The sequence below is a fragment of the Tasmannia lanceolata genome, unplaced genomic scaffold (assembly GCF_043159265.1).
Source record: "Tasmannia lanceolata isolate RefF3 unplaced genomic scaffold, GAP_Taslan_0.1 ptg000018l, whole genome shotgun sequence".
Taxonomy (NCBI): Eukaryota; Viridiplantae; Streptophyta; class Magnoliopsida; order Canellales; family Winteraceae; genus Tasmannia; species Tasmannia lanceolata.
In genome coordinates, this window is record NW_027518695.1 from 24,596,645 (window position 1) to 24,618,550 (window position 21,906).

The 21,906-nt window shown below is 41.8% G+C and overlaps 1 protein-coding gene across 4 annotated transcripts; it reads right to left on the reverse strand.

Annotated features, from left to right (window-relative positions):
- Window positions 1–358: 358 nt before the first annotated feature.
- LOC143850281 (zinc finger CCCH domain-containing protein 38-like) lies at window positions 359–15,149 on the reverse strand. Of its 4 annotated transcripts, XR_013235974.1 has the most exons (4): window positions 13,691–14,105; window positions 10,527–13,569; window positions 1,012–1,155; window positions 359–861 (listed from the first exon to the last, which is right to left on the reverse strand). XR_013235974.1 is itself a non-coding variant. In XM_077359540.1 (2 exons), the coding sequence occupies exons 1-2, from the start codon at window positions 14,968–14,970 to the stop codon at window positions 1,126–1,128; spliced, it is 432 nt and encodes a 143-aa protein (XP_077215655.1). In that variant the 5' UTR covers window positions 14,971–15,149; the 3' UTR covers window positions 359–1,125. The 4 variants fall into 4 exon arrangements, 1 of the variants encoding a protein (XP_077215655.1); XR_013235972.1 differs by lacking the exons at window positions 10,527–13,569; window positions 13,691–14,105 and adding an exon at window positions 14,569–15,149; XR_013235973.1 differs by lacking the exons at window positions 10,527–13,569; window positions 13,691–14,105 and adding an exon at window positions 14,569–15,149 and having other exon boundaries at window positions 1,009–1,155.
- Between the last annotated feature and the right edge of the window lie 6,757 nt (window positions 15,150–21,906).

A 21,906-nucleotide genomic window follows, 5' to 3' on the forward strand; every position in this document is an offset into this window, starting at 1 on the left:
TTCAGTGCAGGAGAGGTCGAACCTGGTGAATGTAAGATGCTAAAAAGGGACAAATGATACTACATAGGCACTCTTTGTTTTGCATTTTCTGATCCTACTGTGGGGCCAAAACTGATTATTGGACCCACAATCTGTAATTTTGAGTCCAATTGGGATCGGGAAAAGAGTGACCAACAATAGCAGACACACAACAAAACATGGTTGCAATGGTGAAGGCACCGCATCCCGAAACAAATCGGACCAAAATCATGTGTTACAAACCCGGATCGGTTCAGAACAGATTTGATCTCCTTAGAGGGAAGATCAGCCTCTTGATCCACTTCAAGGGAAGGATCAGTCCTCTGCGTACAAAACACACTTCTCAAACAAGTTTCTTCATTAATTCTATAATGGAAAAGTTACAATTAATAAGCCTTCTAAGAACAAACGAGGAATCCTAAAAACCAGGGCCAAATAAGAATGTAAGCCAATGAAACTTACCCACAATCCTTATCACACAAGTCCTACTAGCTAATAACTCTTATCCTACCAAGCTGATAATATCCTACCATATTAAAAAATAACTAATTTATTTATCTTAATAGATAAGTAACATCATGGACCCAATGAGCTTACAAAACATCATTTCTTGGTCCTGCGCGCTTAACAAGCTAACAAAACACCAATAATGCACCTTACAAAACATCATTTCTTGGTCCTGTGCACTTAACAAGCTTACAAAACATCAATAATGCACCATAATTACAATAATGCAGACTACAAATCACAAAAGCTTCTCTAAGAATTTTCCAATTACTTACCTTTCTGGTCGATTACCAGCATCGTCCCCATCATTCCCCACCTATTTACACAGCAAGCACACTGTAAATCACAAAAGCTTTTGTCAGAATTATCCGATTAGTTACCTTTTTGGTCGATTTTTAGATTTGTCTCCGTCATTCCCCACTATAGATTCAGACTAAATGAACAGATATAAAGATGGGCAAAGATGAAAAATAGTTAAAATACTACTAGAATGGGAACTGTAGCCACTTCATGTCGGAATACATCAAGGAGAGATTTGGGTGAGCACAAATAGCATATGAGCCCAGGATCTGTTGGGGCACAAAATCAACAGCAAGCTGCCTATGCCTCGACGTACTTGCCGACATGGCCCTGCACAGAATAGCAGGGTCAGCATCAATGATGAAAATTGAAAGAACAAACAAAATGAAACCAGTCAGTGAGAATAACTGTAAAAGCTAAAATCTTAGATTTTAAAAGCTAGAACCTTGATTGTACTGAAAACTTATAAAAGTTTAAATTAAAACAAGTTTAAAATTTTGAATTCGTTTCTCGTAAAGGAAGATTTTTATAGTTGGGGATTCAAGTCAAGGTGAAAGAGGATTTTAAATTTTGAATTGAAATTTATATCAGTGTGCACAAAAGGGCGCACAAAAGGATGTATGCAGTCTTCCAGACATTAAGATAGTGTTTCAAGATTCGGGATTTAAGATTTTAAAGTAGGTGTGAAATAAAGTATATAATTTGATCACAGTGTCCTAGTATAATTGAGTTCTAGTGATAAGATTTATGGTAACTTTGCAATATAACAATCAGATCAAATATGAAAGAATACTACTACATATAGAGACTGAACAAGCAAGCCAAGTTAAGAATAAACTTCTGTGACAAATTGTTCAATGGAATAAGAAAGATTAAGTCTCTGTAATAAAATGATATGGTCATAGATGGTGCACAGCAGTATAGATAGAGTAAAGAATTTGGCTTAAATATAGAGAGGATGAGAGATTCAACAACTAAAGCTTAAGTATTTACAAAGAAGTGAGTATAGACAAAGTGAATCAGATTTCAAGGTAGTTACGCTTGAAATTTCCAGGTGACCGTGATTTAAAGATATAAAATCTTCAAGATAGCTGCAAATAGCATTGATTTATAAAGGGTAAAATAAACATGAATATGAGTTAATAATCACAATATCAGTTTTATGAAAGCACGGTCTTTCCACAATTCTAACACCTCAGTGTTTTAGAGTTTAAAAACACTTGGCCGAAGATTAAAAAAAAAATCCAAAGGCTCCGTTATCTTGGATTTAGATGGCGAAGATCACCTGATCGCCGGTAAGTCTGACTGGTTTCGTGTGAGGCCCCAGCCCTTCTCGCTCCTTGGCTATCTGTTTTGCTCTCGAGGGCCCAAGCCCTTCTGATACCTCTCCCTGGGGGCATCTGTCGAGGGCTTCATGGCAGGACGGACGGAGGACAAGAATAAAGGTGCCACTCTTCAATCCTTGGACGCGATGAGACGGGGGGATTGGATTTGTGTCAAATGTGATTACCACAATTTCAAATGGCGAAAACATTGTCGGTGATGTCAACATGGAAAGAACGTTGAACCGCCGCTGTCTTTGTCACCTACTTCGAAAGCTTCGAAGCAATCATCTACGGATGAGGGGGGAGGCTGGCCTGACTCTGGGGTGCCCACAACCAGCTTTGAGGATGGATTTCCAGTCATTTCAGTTTCCGGAAAGGAGGTGGATGAACGTAGACATATTTTAAATGCCTGTTTGATTGGCAGGATAAAGATAATGGAATGGAATTTAGATGATCTGTGGCTTTGGGCAAAATGGTTCTGGGATATTCCGTCCGACACTAAGCCCAGCATTCTCACACAGAATGAAGTGCTATTCATGTTTGAAAATGAGGAACTGGCTGCCAGAGTCCTGCAGATGGGGGGAAAGGCTTTTGGTAACTACCTACTCTATCACAGCGTGGCACCCGGATTACCAAAAGCAATTTGGGTTAAATTCTTTGGGATTCCTCTTCACGCGTGGGCTATCTCGACGATGGAAGCCTTGGGGAGAATCTTTGGACCTGTTTTGGAAACAGATATGAAAGGAACCCTTGATGACTGCATGAGCTTTGCCTCGACAAAAATATTCGCTCCAGAATGGAAGCTATCCAGGCTTTTTGTCCACCTTCGGATCCAAAATAGCTGCTTTAAAGTTGGCATTGAAATTCATGATCCCCAGCCAATGGAAAGGATGACGATTCCAGTCTCCGCAAATACTACTAAGGTAACATCACGTAGAGTGGTAGATCCCCCGGCGATGAGATTGCCGTCACCGGAATTGCAGATGGCCGGCATTGATTCGGGTCGAACCCATATTCCGCGTGGCGGACCCTGGCACCAGTTTCGTCCCTTCCGGCGTCAGGGAGGTTGACGATGGGATGACCGTTGATCTTCTTGCCACTTGGCACCCGCTAGTGCAGCGATCAGGTGATTCTGATCCCGGTATCCAAAGTGGGGCCCGCAGGGTGTTTTCAAAATTCAAATCTCAGTCTCAACCGCCAAATATGGGCAGTTTTCTCAAGACTAAGCTGGCAGGCAAATCCAAAGTATCCATTCATGGTAATCCACTTCCCAAGTCTCATCTAACTCTGGTTAACCGGAAGGATCGGGATAGTTCTTTACCTTGCGAGTATGGCCCACCCCCTGTGGAAACCCCGTTGACGACTTCTGATGGAGTACCTGGTGGACATGTGGAACATTTCTGGAGGAATAAGTCACGGTGCCAAAAATCGGTCCCATCAGCTCCTGTTTCCTCGGGACTTAGGGCAAAAGTGAATCGAGCCCTGGGTATTCTTAAAAATAGCTCGTTAGGATCTACTTCTTCAGACATGATCGTCAAGAGTCGAAACTCAAATCTAAACAACTCAGGGAGGCAGAAAATTTTTCGACAGGTACTTGGGGATCAGATCCAGGAGAAGGCCTTTGGAAAGATAAATCACAGTAACGCGGGAGCAATTTGCACTAGAAGGCTTCCCCGATCCGACCATTTCAAATAAAGATTAGCTGTGTTGGAATCTGGAAGGGCGGACCTCCCTCTCAGGTCCCCCCGTCAGTGTGAAGTCCTCGGTTAGGAGGACGGTAAAGCCATTGGGAGTTTCAATCTCCGCTCCCAATGAAGCCGGGGTTCTGGAATAATAGGGGATTGGGGGAAGACAGGAAGATTCAGGCGGTCAAAGACTTTGTATACCAACGAAAGCTAGACCTAGTGGCAGCTGTTAATCTATGGTAATGGAAGTCACGGATAACATCATCAATAAAATATGGGGCAGAAACCATCGGGAATGGGTTGCAAAAGAAGCGGTGGGATCGGCGGGAGAATTATTGTAGTCTGGAAAGAAGGAAAATTTCTTGTGGAAGAGGTCAAGGTGGGGCAATTTTCGGTTTCGATTGTCTTCACCTCATGGGATTGGGATGTAAAGTGGATGCTTACGGTTATCTATGGACCGATCAGGGCTCGTGAGAGGCACGAATTGTGGATGGATCTCCTAAGTATTCGAGCTGGATGGCAGGGGTGTGGATTATTGGAGGTGATTTCAACACGGTCTGCTTCCCCTCTGAAAAGAATTCCTGCACCAGAATTACAACTAGCATGAGGAAACTATCAAATTTTATTCTGGATCATGAATTGATTGATTTGCTACTAAATGGAGCGAGGTTTGCGTGGTCCAATAATCAGGATCGATGATCAATGAGCAGGATTGACCGGATTCTTATAACTCGAGAGTGGGAGGAGCATTTTCCTCTAATTTCTCTGAAGGCTTTTCCCAGAGTTTTGTTTGATCACAACCCAATTGTGTTGGAAATTTCTAATTTCTCCGAGGGACTGCGGCCTTTTAAATTTGATCTGGAGGTCCCGGGCTTCGTTGCCTCAGGGAACTCACACCAATTTAGATGCCTCAGGGGACTCACACTGGTTGGATACCTCAGGGGACTCACACCAATTTAGATGCCTCAGGGAACTCACACTGGTTAGATGCCTTAGGGGACTCACACCAATTTAGATGTTATGAAAGTAATTTCTGAATGACTCCACTTGGGATTGGTCATACTATGTTGGAGAATGAATCTGGGAGCACGCGTTCTTTGCTGAGAATTGGACGCGGACGACTCTCTGAAGACGTGAGTATTTGAAATGATGGGATCTGTGATGACAGATCCTGATTTGTTGATGGAAGATGGATCCTTGACATGGGACCCGAAGGATTTCCTGATTTGATTGACGAGGTATCTTTGCTGGAGACCTGGTCTTAATGACCAAGCTATCAACAAAGGCTTAGGGAAGTGGGGGAGGGCCCCCTTTGACTTTCTTTGAGAGATGCTCGGTTGTCTGGTTGACACAGGCGACACGATCCCTAGGTTGCCTTGATTCGGCTGAAAGCCAACCGGGGTTGGCATTGTTGGAGGAGATCTGACGATGCCTGGGTGTCGATGTTCCATCGATGGTGTGAAGAATTGACTCTGAAGAGGATGGTGAACATCCGCCAACCGCGTCGAAATTGGTTGGGATCGACCGAGCTTTGATACGTCTGTCGATAGTAGGATTGTACAAACAAAACAAGAATCCTTATCAGGGAATGATTGAAAGGTTCCTCGAAGGTAAAGAGGCTGATGGCCCACTACCGGCTGATGAAAAAAGTGAACGATTGAAACTCCTGGAGGAACATGAGGAAATCTTGCGGAGAGAGGAAATTAGGTGGAGGCAGAAATCTCGAGCGGTTTGGCTCAAAGAAGGCGATACGAATTCAAATTCTTTCACCGGGTGGCAAATACAAGACAAAAAATCAATACTATCACCTACCTGAGGGATGGGGATACAGTGATCGATGATTCAAATCTAATTAAAGGAAGAATTGTTGAATTCTATTCGGCTCTATACTCAAATCAGTTGAATGGGAAATTGGCGAGATTACAATTTAAGACAATTACCCTTGGTCAAATAATCTCATTGGACCGTGATTTTACTGAGGAGTAAGTTGTACAGACCATTTTCTCCATGGCCAAAGATAAAGCTCCGGGTCCGGATGTGTTCCCCATGTCATTCTTCCAAAAATATTGGGGCATTTTGGGACATCATGGCCTTCAACCATGAATTTCAGGAGAGGTGGATCATCAGTTAAGCGACAAAAGCTACCTTTATTGCGTTAATCCCGAAATAGGAGGGGGTCATTGGGATTAAGCACTTTCGACCAATTAGCCTAATTCACAGCATACCCAAGATTGTATCCAAGCTACTGGCTCGAAGGGTAAAAAGATTTATAGAGGGTGTTATATCCCAATTTCAGGGAGCTTTTGTTGACTCAAGGCAAATTCTGGATGGGGTGCTAATAGCCGATGAAATTATTAATTCCGTCAATAGAAGTGGGAGCTCGGGTTTAGTGCTCAAAATTGACATCGAAAAAGCCTATGACCATATCAATTGGGAAGTTCTTGATTTCATACAAGAACGGATGGTTTTGGCTCGAAGTGGAGAACTTGGACCAAGTCGCTCATATCCTTTAACAGTTTCTCGGTCATTATCGACGGGTTTGCTGAGGGATTCTTTAAGGGCTCAAGGGGTCTTCGGCAAGGTGATCCCTTAGCCCTATATCTATTTATAATGGTGGTGGAAGCTCTCAGCTTAATGTTGACAAAGGCGAGTAGCTCGGGACTGATTCGAGGGTTGAAAGTGGGCCCCACTGGCGAGGAAATAACGCACCTACAATTTGCTGATGACACACTCGTCTTCGTGCAAAGCAACACCCAGGTCATCCCCAATATTATAAAGATCTTTAAATGGTTTGAGATTACTTATGGCCTTAAGATTAATTTCAGTAAAAGCATGCTCCTATGCATTAACATGGACTAGCGGGTAGTACAGAGTTTCGCGCAAGTAATATGTTGCTTCATTGGGGCTTTCCCGGTAACCTATTTGGGATTACCCTTGGGTTTCGGCGTCCCGTCGGCAGCACAATGGGACCCAGTGGTGGAGAGTAGAAAGGAAGCTAGCCACCTGGAAGAAAAAATACCTCTCTCTTGGGCGTAGAATTACTCTAATAAAAGCAGCGCTTGCAAACATGCCGATTTATTTTATGTCACTCTTCAAAATACCGGTTAAGGTAGCCTTGAGGATTGAAAAATTGAAGCGGGACTTCCTGTGGGATGGAGATGGGCAAACGAATAAACTAAGACATTTAATAAATTGGGAGAGGGTGACCAAGTCAAAAAGGGATGGAGGGTTGGGGACTGGGAAGCTAAGAATGCGAAACAAATCTCTGCTAGGCAAGTGGCTATGGAGGTATGGTACTGAAAAATGGCTCTCTAGCATCGTGTGGGTGGATCCAAATATGGCTCGAAATGGGGGGATTGGAACATTTAAATACCGGTGTGGACCCCGATCCCGAGAGGACAGTGCCGAGGGACGCGAGATCCCTCCTGCAATCCTCTAGATCTCCACAAAGTGAAGGAGAGCTCTGCCAATGAACTCTCGAAACTGTTGCCACCCTCACAGCATAGCATGAGTGGCGATATAAAAGGAAAGAGATACATCCTGATCCGGAGCCAGGGCTCGAAACCAAGATATATCTAGAAATAACTCAGAGTCGCCATCCATGGACACGCCATGGAACCAAAAACAAATGCTCTGTTTGCAATGGATAACCAGAGATACAAAAGGTCCGTGCCTGATGACGAATGGAGAAGGTCCGAAGAGCGCCCCCAATTCGCCCGAGTGCGTAAACTTGGTCTCTTATGCCATTTATTATTAACCTCGAAGAGTTTTGGGCGAAAATCATGTGAAATGGGAACAAATATCCCCGGGAAGACGTCTACCTAATCATGCATGACCAGGGGATGAAATAATAAGCACATACAAAACAAAATAAAAAATGTGTCACCTAATGACAACTAGGTTATGAGTGACATGCCTAACAGGTGTCTAAGTTCCGGTGGACAAACACATGCATGCTACAGCTACAGGTATAAAGTCTGCGCATGAAAGTAAGAAAACATAGCAAAACACACAACATAACAAAACAACAAATCCTAAGACTCTAAACGATTTAGCCCGAGTCCTCGGATGGTTTGATGTTCATCCAAAGAAGCCTACGTATCCCCGCCTCCACGAGAATCAAGGCAACGTAGTTCTTCGCGTCTATTCTAAGCTAGGATGCCTAAGACACCTAGACCTCTATCTTAGACTCGATCTAAAAGACCGGACCAATTATTAAAATTTATTGTACGATTATTTAAATTCCAGTGAATTGTGGATTTTAGGACACTCTATATGCCCTAACTAAATGCAGATTAGCCCTAGGCTAATGCAGGTGATTCCTACAACCTATGTGTAACTAGGCTGTGCGTCCTAAGGAAAACAATGGGATCACTAGCGCATCCTAGACCTAGTCATCAGTCGGCGATGTGAATCGCCAACTGACCGGACGGAGGCCTAACAGACTCCTAACTCTAACACAAACACAAACACAAACAAAACACACAACAATCAAACAACACACCAAGGACGGAACTCTTAACCCTAAAACAAACGTAAACAAACACATAACAAATCAAAGCCTAAAACCAAACACAAACCCCTAACTCTAAAACTCTCATTCTAGGACAAAGTCCTAACTCTAGAGGAAGATTTTTCGAAAACAGGTTTATGAAATATTTTTGTACTTTTTTAAATGGTTAAATGATTTATTTACAAAGGTTTGGCTGGACCTGGGATAAGAATCCCAAGCTGCACTACGTACCTCGTGAAAGAGGATCAAGCCAACGTAGTTCGAAACGAACTCTCCTAACACTTCAAATGATTTAACGGTTTTAATATTTTTCAAATGTTTTTGAGTTTCAAATTTCTAATGTTTTTTTGGATTTTAAAGCTATTCAAATGCTTCGGACCTTTAAATGTTTTCACTTTTAAAGGGAACACGCAAGTAACACCACAAACTAGGGCAAAGCCCTAAATCCAAAGGTGAAACCCCGAACAAGCAACTAGTGTCTCAAAGAGACGATCCACAACAAGTAACTGGTGCCCCAAGAAAAATGAAAACGATCTAAGATCTCAAGCAGGAAAGCTCTAATAAGACTGAGTTAGTCTCTAATAAAGAAGAAACAACTCTAACAGACAAACTCCTAAACTAGAGGACAAACTAATAGTCTATAACATAGACTACTAAATGAACAACACAAACAACACTAAAAGAGGTGTAAGTAAATCAAAATATGACTAACAACTCTAAGAAGGGGGAATCCCTTAACTTGCGAAAACTCTAAAATAGGGAGGGAAGGGGTTGGCTCAAGAAAATTCCGTCGTAGCCTGACCCGACAAAGTGTTCCCAAAATCGAGAGAATCCCGAAACTCAAAAAGGATCCCGAGGAACGTGCAAAGAGTAGACCCGAAGAAATGAAGTAAATCATGGATGACAGGGGTGATCCCGAATAAAAGGAACAGAACGCGAACGGAGAAGATGATCTTAAAACTTTGAATGAACATATCTTCAAGCATACATGCACCACACTCTGAGAACGTTAAGACACTCAACGACTATATCAAGATAACATATCTAAGCTCAGAACCCTGGGGGCTAAAACGTTTGGAAACTAATCATAAAGTTGCATAGACCAAGCACAATTGATTCATTCCTGAGCATAACATCCTCAGACATAACAATTACTAAAGTGTGATTCGAAAATCAACTCCATCAGAGGACCGAAATCACAGGCATATCACTCAACAAATCAGCTATCATGCAATCACAGATGTAATTTTAAAAAGATTTATCAATCAGACCTAGAAATTTTGCAAGGAAATGACCAATCTAACTGTAACAATATCAAACTTGAATAAACCCTAGAATGCTCTAAAGAAAAAAAAGAAAACAATGGGATCAAATAATTCCCACTTCCGCACCCTCGACATGGGGTAAAGAAACGAGATCAAATAAAGCACACAATCAAACCCTCGTCATGGGGTCTCCTCTGAAATCAGATAGTACTCATACCCATGACATGGAGTAGAATAATAACCTGATTTCCTACATCAGTTAAGCATACATCCCTCCACCATCCGTTCATCACGGAAAATAAGATTGCCATCTTGCATTCAAAAGTCAAATTAAATCTAAAGCCAGAAGCAATGCCACCACAGCAGAAAACAAGATAAGCAACCATGAATCAATGTATTATAATTTCAAAGAATAAAACTTCAGAACCACAAAACAATTCAGCTGAACCCTCGACATGGGTCTCCTATGAAATCAGATGATACTCATACCCATGACATGGGTATGAGCAATAACCTGATTTCCTACATCAATTAAGCCCACATCCCTCCACCATCCATCCAGACAAGGGAAATCAAGCTAAAATTATTCAAGTGACAGAAGGTGAGTAGACCACTACCAAAACACAATGAAACGAGCAGATGCAGTACCATCATCATAACTGAGTGGTGCCGATATCAAAACTGAATATAACTAGCAGATTCAATGCCCTCGTTGAATTTGGGTAGTGCAATTATCCATATAAATGATCACCAACAGATTTGCTACCATTCATCGAAAACAAATTATACTGATATCATCACAAAAACCATACAGATATATATATATATATATATATATATATATATAATGCTATTATAAAAAATGTATGGAATTGATGTTAAATCATAGCAAAACTAGATGGTATAGGATTACCTGAATTGGGCAAAATTGCAATCTTTGAGGACTCTCTGGAGCTTTTAGGCAATGGTATCGGAAATGATGGGGAAGCAGGAGATTTTTTTTTTGGGTTTCTAATTGGGTTTAAGCACTGATGGTGGCTTGGAAAAGGGGTTTGGAGCCAAAGGCTGAAAGGGGTTTTATGAGGAACGAAAATGGGTTTGAAGCAAGAGATGGGGAAGAGGGTCTGTAGATATGGGTTTGAGGTGGAATAGAAGGGTGAAATTGAATGGACAGAGAAACAACTGGGTTTCGGCCTTGCTGGAATCAGTAGGAATGGTTTATGGTCATGGGAAATGGTGGAATGATGGTTAAAAATGGAGAAGAGAGGGTTTGAGCATGTGGATGGGGAGTGGTGATAATGGTGGAGAAGAGGGTTTGAGAGGAAAATGAAAAGGGTTTTGGGGATTAAGAAGTGGGAATGAGGGGCGGCTGAGAGGTGGTTTGGTCGGATTCCGGCGAAATTGCCGGAATCAATGGTGATGGGAAATGGAAGAGGGTTTTCTAGAAAAGGGGGAGATGGAAGTGTCGGCAATAGGAGAGCTGGGTGGTGGAAATGGCGGTTGGGGTTTGGAGGTGGAGAAAATGAAGTGGGGTTGAAGAGGGTTTGTAGAGGGGAATGACCGGATTCCGGCAAAGCCACCGGAATCCATGGAGGTTGGAATTGAATGGGTAAATGAGAAGGGGGTTTTGGTGGTGGTGGAGGACCGGAGAAGATGGCGCTGAGCCGGATTCCCGCAAGGATGGCCGGACGGTTGGGGAAGATGATGAAGGGGTAAGCTCCTCCTCCGCCTCCCTCTCCTTCTCACTTGCCTGCTTCGAACGAAAAATGAGGCTCTCCCTTTGCAATTCTCGCCCAGATGAGGAGCTCCCTTGCGGCTGCCCAAATCCTCCTCTCCGAAACCCTAGTCGATGGGTTTTAAAGAAAAAGGGAAAATGGTAAATTCGCCTCCCCCCTCTTTTCTAATGGACAGCCCACTCTAGTGTATTTGACTATTCTTTTTTATACCAACAGGGGGGTGTCCAAGTGAAAAGCAGGGTGAAGATTATCTTTCCTATATATGATCTCAGCTCACTGATCTGATCCAATGGCCACCAAAGATTGCTTGTGAAGGAAGCAACATAAAATTGTCAAGAGTGCCCTCTTTTACATGGGAAATGACGTATTTCACCTCCGCCCTTCCGAACTTGCACCACGACCCTACCTTAGCTCGTTCACTAGGCAAATGTGAACGGATCTTGACGAAATTTCATAGGGACCCTGGTGGGACCCTAAGCTAGCCCAGGGTGCAATTTGGGGTCCATTCACACTGATTTGAAAAGGTTAGGCACAAAACATGGAGGTGTAGGGCACGGTCAAAATGGGGTGTCTACAACCGGCGACCGGGAAGGGTTCGCGGACTTGGAAGTCTATCTATTCGGCTAAAGAAGAATTTGAACAAGAAGATCGATACAGGGTTGGAAAAGGTACGGCAATGCAATTCTGGCTAGATCTTTGGTGCGGTAAAACACTACTTAGTGTGGAATTCCCGAGGTTATTCAGAATTGCGACAAAGCCCGAAGCAACGGTGGCAGACTATCTGATAAGAGAATGGCAGAGGGAGAGGATTCTGGGACATACGATTGCGTAGGGACCTTAAAGAGCTGGAAATACAGGATCTTCAAAGGCTCCTTACTCAATTGGATTAGACATATTGCTCAATCTCTAGGGATGATGAGAGGATATGGATACCAGAAACCAATGGCGAATTCACGGCAAAATCTTTCTTCGCGATTCTAAATGATGGACAGCCAACAACAAGTCGGCGTATCTGGAAATCCCTTGCACCTCAAAGAGTGGTGGCTTTTGGATGGACGTTGGTGCACCGGAAAATTAATACTTGTGATCGTTTGAAAAAGACATTTCAGCCTAGCGAGCATGTGCGTACTCTCTCAACAAGATGAGGAAACATTGGATCACCTTATGTTGCACTGCCCATACTCATAACACTTGTGGTCGAGGGCAGTTGGAGCTTTTGGAATGAATTGGGTATGCCCTGGCTCAATTAGTTCTCTCCTTCTTAATTGGCAGAGAGAACCTTTTGGTGAAACAGGTACGGCGTTATGATCCACCTTCCCCTATGCTATCGTCTGGAATGTATGGAAGGAACGGAATAGACGGATTTTTGAAGACAAAAGCAAAACATCTAAGCGGCTGGCGACGGATATTAAGGTGGAAATAATTTCATGGGCTAAGGTTAAAAAACGAATCCCTTACGGGATGGAAGATCTCATAAGAAATTGGTGGTCAATTATATGGGATAGAGCTATCAGAACCAAGCCCAAGCCAAAATGGTTGGCCCCGCCAAGTGGGTGGCTGAAGCTCAACTTTGACGGGTGCTCTCTTAGCAAACCGGGGAGGGCTGGTATTGGGGGCCTTATTAGAAATGACACAGAATCTACTGTCATGACTTTCTCTGGACTTATGTGATGCACATGTAGCTAAAATCAGGGCACTACTCTTCGGTTTGAAATGGGCATATGAGAACAACCAGCGACCACTAATTGTTAAGGGAGATTCGACAAATGCGGTGGCGTGGGCTTCTGGTTCTTCGAAGGGACCCTGGAGACTGCAAAACCTGATAGCAGAAGTACTTGACTTGATAAGACGTCTGGATCCTAGGATTGAGCGTCGTAAGAGATCGGCAACGAGGCGGCCGATAGCCTAGCAAAAGCAGGAGTTCAAAGGGAAGAAATGTTAGTTGCTTCTTTCTTATAAACCCAAGGATTACTGATCCTTTTGTACTCGGGGGGGGGGGACATCTTGTCCCAATCGTATTATAATAACTTGTCAATTTTCAACAAAAAAAAAGTTTTGTGAAAGCACCAAATCGGTAAATGGTGAATGGCTACTAATCTCAGAGCATAAAAATCAAATAGAAAAATAGAATTAAAGTCATATGCATAGAGAAGGATAAATGAAAAATGAGATTAGGCCTTCCCTTTTGCAGATCCCCGAGTTGGAGTTGAATTGGCGAAGCTGCAAAGAGAAGATGGTTGAGGTATGTTTGAAGACTATGAGATGGCGTTAGAGCCGCTGCCCCGTTGTTGAAATGATAAAAAAAAGTATAAAAATAGCAGAAAGCAATGGAAGATGAGACCTTGTAGTTGTGGTTTTTCTCGTGTGAGAAAATGTTGTTGTTGCTTGAGGATACTTAGGTTGGCTTTTATAGAGGAGAAGGGAAGAAAAGAGACGTTAGGGCATATCTATCAAGAGATTTTTATTTTTTTTTGAAAGATGACAAATATATTCATACTATGAAAAGAACATTGGGGACTCCTAACTTGCATTACATAGTATGGCTGGTCAGGAGCATATCTATCAAGAGATTTTGATGTTTTTTTGGGGCAAATCAAGGTGCAAATAAGGGATTGATTGGGATTCCTTGAGGATTGATGGATTTAGAGCAAGATTTGAGGTTTTTGAAGAGATTAGGTTGTATAGGAAAGCATTTAGGGAGGAGAATTTGGGGAAGAAAAAAGGATTTGGAAAGGGAAAATCCCGTGTTTTAGGGCTAAGTGGCTTTTTTTTTGTAAATTCGATGGTTTTGTTGGTTTTTGTATACTTACAGCGACAGGGGTGTGAGCTGTAATAACGTCGAAAAGTGAGGGCCTTTGTCTTTGTTTGATTTTCATTTTGAAAAAGACGTGTTTACATGTACATTTTCAGGATTGTAAAATCCAGGTTTAGCTTATAAAATTCAAGTTCAGCTTCTAAAATTCAGGATTTTACGATCCTCAATAATAAAATCCATGCATCCAAACGGCCTCAATATGTTCTAAATTATTTGAGAAATAATAAGGCAATAAATACCGGCACTAGAAAACATTTAAAACCCGATCAATTACAATTTTCATTTGGAAAGTTTATAAATAAGAGCAAGCATAATTGTGGGTACATATGTGGTGGTGTGTGGGCAGACAATACTAGTGTGGCAATCTGAAAACAAAGAATGAAAAGTAAAAAGTTATCATTTACCATCACACATTTGGTCAGCTTTCGTTGCGAGGACTCGATATATTGATTGATATCTCCTGGACTTTTGGGTATCTGGTAGCTTTGCATTGCTCCAGACACCTCATCAACAATATTCTTGACGATGGTCTTGAAGGTCTCCTTACTCATGTTCCCTTGTTTCCATGATGGCTTAAGAACATCCTTGACGAATTCCGCGAGTGCAATCTTGAAAAGCTTCATTGACCTTGAGTCTTTGCTCTTCTTTCCCTTATCAACTGTGGCAGCATCAAATCCATCATTTTTCGGAGGTGTAATTTCAACATCAAGCCCATCAATTACAGTAATTCCATCTGGATCAGAAGTCATGGAAGTAGGCTTATCGAATTTGGGTGACGCTAGGAAACCATCTGAATAGTGGAACATCTCAAATGCCACGCTAGATCCCACTTCACCCAGACTAATTGATGGTAAAACCCTTACAGGGCTGATATTCTCAATGCATGGCCCATTATCATCTCCTACTTGGGGGCAACTGGAAACTTGGGTGCAGAAAAAAACTTTGACACTATTGTCTACAACTTTAGAAGCTACGATTCACCGAAATAAAAAACTTCACTGAGATGGTCACATTCTCTTACTATAGGATGTTCGAGAGGTTACAAATGGATGTATTACAAAAAGTTTTACCTTCTTTTTGCCTTTGGAGGGGCTTATGCTTCTTTGTTATCTGCCTCCTTACCTGCTGCCTCCAATTCCGGTGTTTCCTTACAAGAGCTTTCGTCACACGATCTGGCACATTAATTTCCCCTGGAAAAACAGCATGCGGTGTTATCTTCGCGATTAATGATAGCATGCTACCATTCAAATACAGATAAATAATAATAACAGCATTCTACAAGAATTTAATGTTTGTTTTCCTTTTGTTCATTCTATACAAATTCTGTAACATACAATTTCAGTATATACTCACTTGAGCCATATGTTAGTACAGAAAGTAAAGAGGGTATACGCCCAGCTCCAAAGGGATAAAGGCATAAATGCGCATATTATTCACAAAAGATAACATAAAATGAAAAATAATCTTCATAAGGTGAGGACTCAGCCAAGGTAAAACGGAGTTGACTTGGAATGTCAATGATTGACAAAGTCAATTTCTCAATAACTCAGACAAATATGAGTTGGTTTGGGCAAAATTCAGATTCGACTGAGTACTTGTCCAAGGTAAAATGGAGATGACTCTGGAAAATCGGTGATTAGCTCAAGTAATGTTTAAGCAAATGCTTGCATTAAGTACCGGACTTTTTAGGAAATGCTAGAATAAGCACAAAAACACACTTGAAAACTATCAAATAAGCAAGGCAGCCATGTATAATGGTTTAACAACAATGAACACCTCGTGACATGCGCTGTCACGCATTCTGTACATATTACATTTCATATGTAATTCATATAAATTTTTATGGATAGTAACACCACATTTCACATGCAATTCATATGAATATAACTAAGCAATATTTTTTAGATTGACTTGAAAGAGAGATGTAAAGGAAATTTGTGTCCCAGCTTACAAGCTCCCCCAGTTTTAGGAGGCTCTGGAAATGAAGAGTAGAAAGAGGCATCTGAAATGGGAAGCGCAGATGGCTATCGAGAATTTAGAAGTGCCACTACCTACTCCGGCTCCAGATGAGGAGTCTAAGGTTTCCAGGGATTCTCTAAATATGGAGGTAAGTCAATAGGTCCGTTCGCGTCTTGCTCAGGAGGTTGAGTCTAAAGGGGAGGATGTTGAGGTGGATTCAGGAGAGGCCAGAATTTCAAAAAAGAAGATGGAGGTTGAGTCAGATGAGTTTGATGAGCTGCTGTCTATGGGTGATGTTTTCGGGATTTGTTATGAGGAAAATTTAGTAGAGAGGGAGAAAATGTTTCTCGGAATGGAAGAAAGGGACCGGCGGGAGAAAAGGGTAAAAGAGAAAGCGGATGGAGAAGGGAGGCGAGAATTGAAGACCCTGAAGAAGCAGTAGTCCGGCCCTCCTTCTATACATAGTTTGTGTTTAATGCTTTCGTTTTAGGATATGTTATTTTCTATTTTTTTAAGTCTTGGGTGGAAATTTTGGTTGGTTAACCAGATCCACCACTATCCGTTAGCGGAGGTTTTGAGTCTGTTGCATTAGACTCTTGCTGCTGTTAGTAGTCAGAGGTTTGGTTCGAGAACCTAGTTGGGAGGTAATCTTGGTTGCATTATCAGTTTTTTTCTAAGCAGGTTAGGTCGAAAGGTGGGCTGTATTCTCTGGTGTTTGGGTCGGTTTGTTGGTGATGACCATAGGTCTTTGGGAGGGTAGTTGTTTCGGCGATAGGTTGTCTGTTTATTGGAGTTATTAAAATTTCTCTTGAGAGACCATGGGAGAGAATTAAACGGTGAAGATCCTCACTAAGCTTGAGAGACTTTTGGTCTTTCGCTTTATGAGGCATTTTATGATGGTTGTCTCTTAGATGAAATGATTGTTCGGGTTGATGTATCAAAATTTGTTTAGAGGAAGTGAGTGAATGAAACGTGGGAGATTTTCATCAAGCTTCAAATACTTTGGCCTTTACATATTGAGGCATTGTTTTGATCATGGAAGCTGTGAAGCATAAGCAATGAAGTAGAGTCCCATCAACTTGAGAGACCCTGGCCTTTCGCTTTTGGTGGCATCTGTTTTTTGAGCCATTACTTGTCCTCAGGGAGTCTAGAGTTAAGAAGAACCGATTGTTGGTTTGCTGGAAAGCTTGTAGCCTTTTTCTTAGATGGTGTTTGCAGTAGAACTGGAAGGATTGCTTAGTTAGTGTTATTATATTTTGATGAAATTGTATATAGCTTTTAATTTTGTTCTTCCTTATGGTTCAGGAGTATGATCTTGAACAGATATGCTATGTAAATGCAAGCTGGGACCTCTGGTCAGAGGTCCCCAATGTAATTCTCATAGTATAATTATACCTCTGTCAACTTTCAAAAAAAAAATATATATATATAACTAAGCAATATATACTGATATAGTAAACTACTAATATACTAACAGTTTTGGTTTGGTTATGCATTTCGATTTCAGTATCGTTTCAATGGGGATGGAAAAGGAAATATTTTAGTCATTTTTTGTGTCCTTTTCGGAGGAAATTTAGAACTATGGTTGTGTTGATAAAATTATGGGGTGTCATGTGTCACTCTCTCTTTTAAAGAGTCCCAAGTAGTTACTCAACCAGTTATGTCCTATCAAAACCACCCATTTCCAAGTGTCATTCTCTCTCGTAAAGAAAGAGTCCGAAGTAATTACGCACAATCAAAACCACATATTGACATGTGCAAGTCTCTCTTTTAAAGAGAAACCTCTTATTTCGTAAAGGAGAAAGCCTTTTACATTTTTTAATGATGGAATGAATGAGGATTAGAAATGAAGGGCGTGATGCTTACCCTCTCTTTCAAGTGTGATGCTTAATTGTCTTAATTTCTAAGGAATTTTGTTACTGAACTCAATCCTCTTATTAATTTCCAATACCTGTGTAGCCGCTGGATAACCTTGCTAGTTTATACTAACACAGTTTACATTGCAGGATTTTCGGTTATGAAAGGCAAGGCTTATGCCAATGGAGAGACCTAAAAAGGGTGTGTGCAAGGATGAGGATTGCCTCTTGTGTCAATGAGTCGATGACGGACTACGTCATCCTTCTTCTAGCTTCCCTTTATATTGATGTCTCCAAAACAAGTAGTGAATGTTGGCATCATGATTTTCAAAAGAATGGATATGATTTTAAATCAATGTTATTTGAGTCCTTTGTTATATCTAATTTCAAAAAGAAAAATATATATATATATATTTCGTATTTTACAATTGGGACTTATCTTGACAATTCGGGCCTACCATAAACTCCCAGTCGTAGTTAACAGAATGCAATGCCTCCTAGTGGCGGTCGGTCGAGTTGGAACTTTACTCCTTGGGGGGGGGAGGACATAGGCTTGCGTCTCTTTATTCTATTGGGTGGTCCCGGGAGTTCGTCCAGCTATGGCGTCTTGCAGACCGAACCTAATATAGCCTTTCTCCCACGCAAGTCAGCTATGGAAAGCAAGGATGATAAGTTCTCTAATCTCATTCATGCTTTCAACATTGGACGCAAAGGATCGATCGAAGAGATGCTGCATGATTTCAAAACAACAACAGAAGAGGCCACCTATCGGCAACACTTTTCAATTCGAATCAGGATTTCAAACAACAGAAGAGGCCACCTATCGGTAGCACTTTTCAAGTTGCAACGGAGGATCTGAAAGGTATCCGGGACAGGTCAATTAAAGGGGCCAAGCAAGCAAATAGAGGCAATTACAGAGCCAAGAGAGCTTCGCTTTGCCTTGCCTTAACTGAGATAGTGGTGGGGATTGGCCGAAGTTGCAGTACCAAAAAAATGGAATGGGGGGCATGCCTCTAATTCTGGATTTTATTTCCCATTAGGATTTCCCCTCTTCTTAATAAATCTGTAAGAATGTATTTCGCCTGATTAAGCTACTTCATCGCAGTGTCAGACCAGCAAAGTTGACTAAGGAGCTTTGCTTTTTTCTTTCTTTCTAGCTTAAGGCATTCAGTTCGGTCCCTCACCCGAGGTCCTTCACTTCACTAACCCTCTTCCTTCGGTTCAGTGAATCCACCTTGGCATTATCTAAATATCCAATTCCACAAAGGAGGCTCCAGGGATTGTTAAGGAAGGCCGCAAGGGCCGATGAAGGGGGGAAACAAAAGGCGTTTTCTGGTCCCACCATAGCTTCGCGGATGAGAGGGTCTAATTCTGTGACTCTAGAAGATAGATCTCTCTCCAGCTTTGTATCAGCTCGACTCCTTCTCAGCCATGCTCCTTGTACAACCAAGTGAAGAGCTAGTAAGGACCTGTAATAACCGGTAAAAATATATATATATATATAGTCACTATGCAAGATTACTATGCAGAAATACTATGCAGAATTACTATTCAGAATACTATTCAAAACTACTATTTATAGTAGGACCCACCAAGTACTATTCACATCAGCGGGTCCCACATCAGCGGGCCCCACATCAGTAGGTCCCACATCAGCGGGCCCCACATCAGCGGGCCCCACACAAGTAGGTCCCACATCAGCGGGCCCCACACAAGCGGGACCTAACACAAGCGGGACCCAACACCAGTCAAGCACGCCGTTACGAGTCAAGCCCACCAAGTACTATTCAAAACTACTATTTATAGTAGGACCCACCAAGTACTATTCACATCAGCGGGTCCCACATCAGCGGGCCCCACATCAGTAGGTCCCACATCAGCGGGCCCCACATCAGCGGGCCCCACACAAGTAGGTCCCACATCAGCGGGCCCCACACAAGCGGGACCTAACACAAGCGGGACCCAACACCAGTCAAGCACGCCGTTACGAGTCAAGCCCACCAACAACGAAAATAAATTTAAATAATAATTAAATAATAATTAAATAGTATTATTTTACTATTTAAGGTACTATTGAAAATAATTAAATATACTTAATTATTATTAAATAGTCTTTACTATTCACGCAGCAGCCTTCTACTATTCATAAATAATTAAATAATAGCCTTTACTATGCACAAAAATGCCTATAAATAGAGGAAGAGAAGAAGAAGAAAAAGAAAAGAGAAAGAGAGAGGAAGAGAAGAAGAAGAAAAGGAGAGAGAGGAAGAGAAGAAGAAGAAGAAGAAAAAGAAAAGAAGAGTGAAGAAAGAGTAAAAGAGAGAGAGGGGGAAAAAGAGAGAGAAGGAAAAAGGAAATCCACTATCCAGGTAAGTCGGTCAATAGTTAACGTTTTTAATTAAACAGTGAAAAACGGTAATATGGTTGGTTCTACCACCTATGGATAAAGCGTGCATATGAGGCGATAACTCGCTATCGATTATGCAAGTCTTATCATCTTAGGATAAAGCATGCATATGAGGCGATAACTCGCTATCGATTATGCAAACTTTATCATCTTACCTGAACGGTGAAATGCTAGCATAGTAACCGTAACCGTAAAGTAAACTGTAAGGAAAGAAAGGCGAACTGCTGAGCATAGTAGCCAAAGAATGGTGACCTATTAAGAATAGTGACATATGGGGCCCACATGAATAGTAACATGCGGGGCCCACATGCATAGTAACATGCGGGGCCCATATGAATAGTGACATGCGGGGCCCACATGAATGAGTAATATGCTGGGCCCACATGAATAGTAACATGCGGGGCCCACATGAATAGTAATATGCGGGGTCCACATGAATAGTGCATACTGGCCCCATAATCTTAAATTTGATAGAAAGGACACAGGGAATATTATAGACAGAAAGGAATCTGATAGAAAGAACACTAAACACAGGGAACATCAGAATTTGAAAAGGGTACTTCTCAGCTACACTATCCCACTCCTTTCCACGTACATTCAGGCAAGTGAATATGGACTCGCTTCATAACGGTAATTCAGTGTAATTCCTATGATTATTTGATATGTGACTGTATTAGAAGGTAAAAGTATCTTCAAAGGAAAAAGCATCTTCAATACCATATTTCTTTAGTATTTCATTTCAGAAAGCAAAATTTCATATTCATTTCAGAAAGCAACATTGCATAAATTCTGCATGCCATTCTAAATTGAAATAAAGGGAGGGAGGACTAAGGCAGACCCTTAAGATCCCAGAAAGGACTAAGGCAGACCCTTACGATCCGTCCTTGGTCAAGCCAAAAGTTACCCAGGCTGTGAGCGTACGACACCTGGCTGACAATGCATTTTCGGGTGGAAGGTGACCCGAAGGAAATCCTAGAAAGGAGCACGTCTCATTAGGGGGCGGAGGTCCCTTGATGGTCAATAGTTGACGGCCAGAGTCAGGGTAATTGAGAATTGCCATAATGGCCATAATGACCGTATGACTATTGGAGAGATTTTCGGGTAGAAGGTGACCCAAAATCCTCGGGTGGAAGGTGACCCAAAGGAAATCCTAGAAAGGAGCACGTCTCATTAGGGGGCGGAGCTTCCTTGATGGTCAATAGTTGCCGGCCAGAGTCAGGGTAATTGGGGAATTGCCATAATGGCCATAATGACCGTATGACTATTGGGGGAGAGAACATATTGGGAATCACAGTAAGGATGAGAGTTCATATTACTTGATTTATTTCTAAAGTTGATTTATTTCCAAATTTGATTTATTTGAGAAAAACTGTATAGTTTAAAATGGATTCTAATGTTGATCATTGAAAATTTTATGGTTATTGTACTGTTTCTTTTATGTCGTGAGCCTTTTTCCTTGCTCTTACGTTGCTACATTTCCTCCACAGGATTAGTAGAAGAGGGAGCCTTCGCAAACGAAG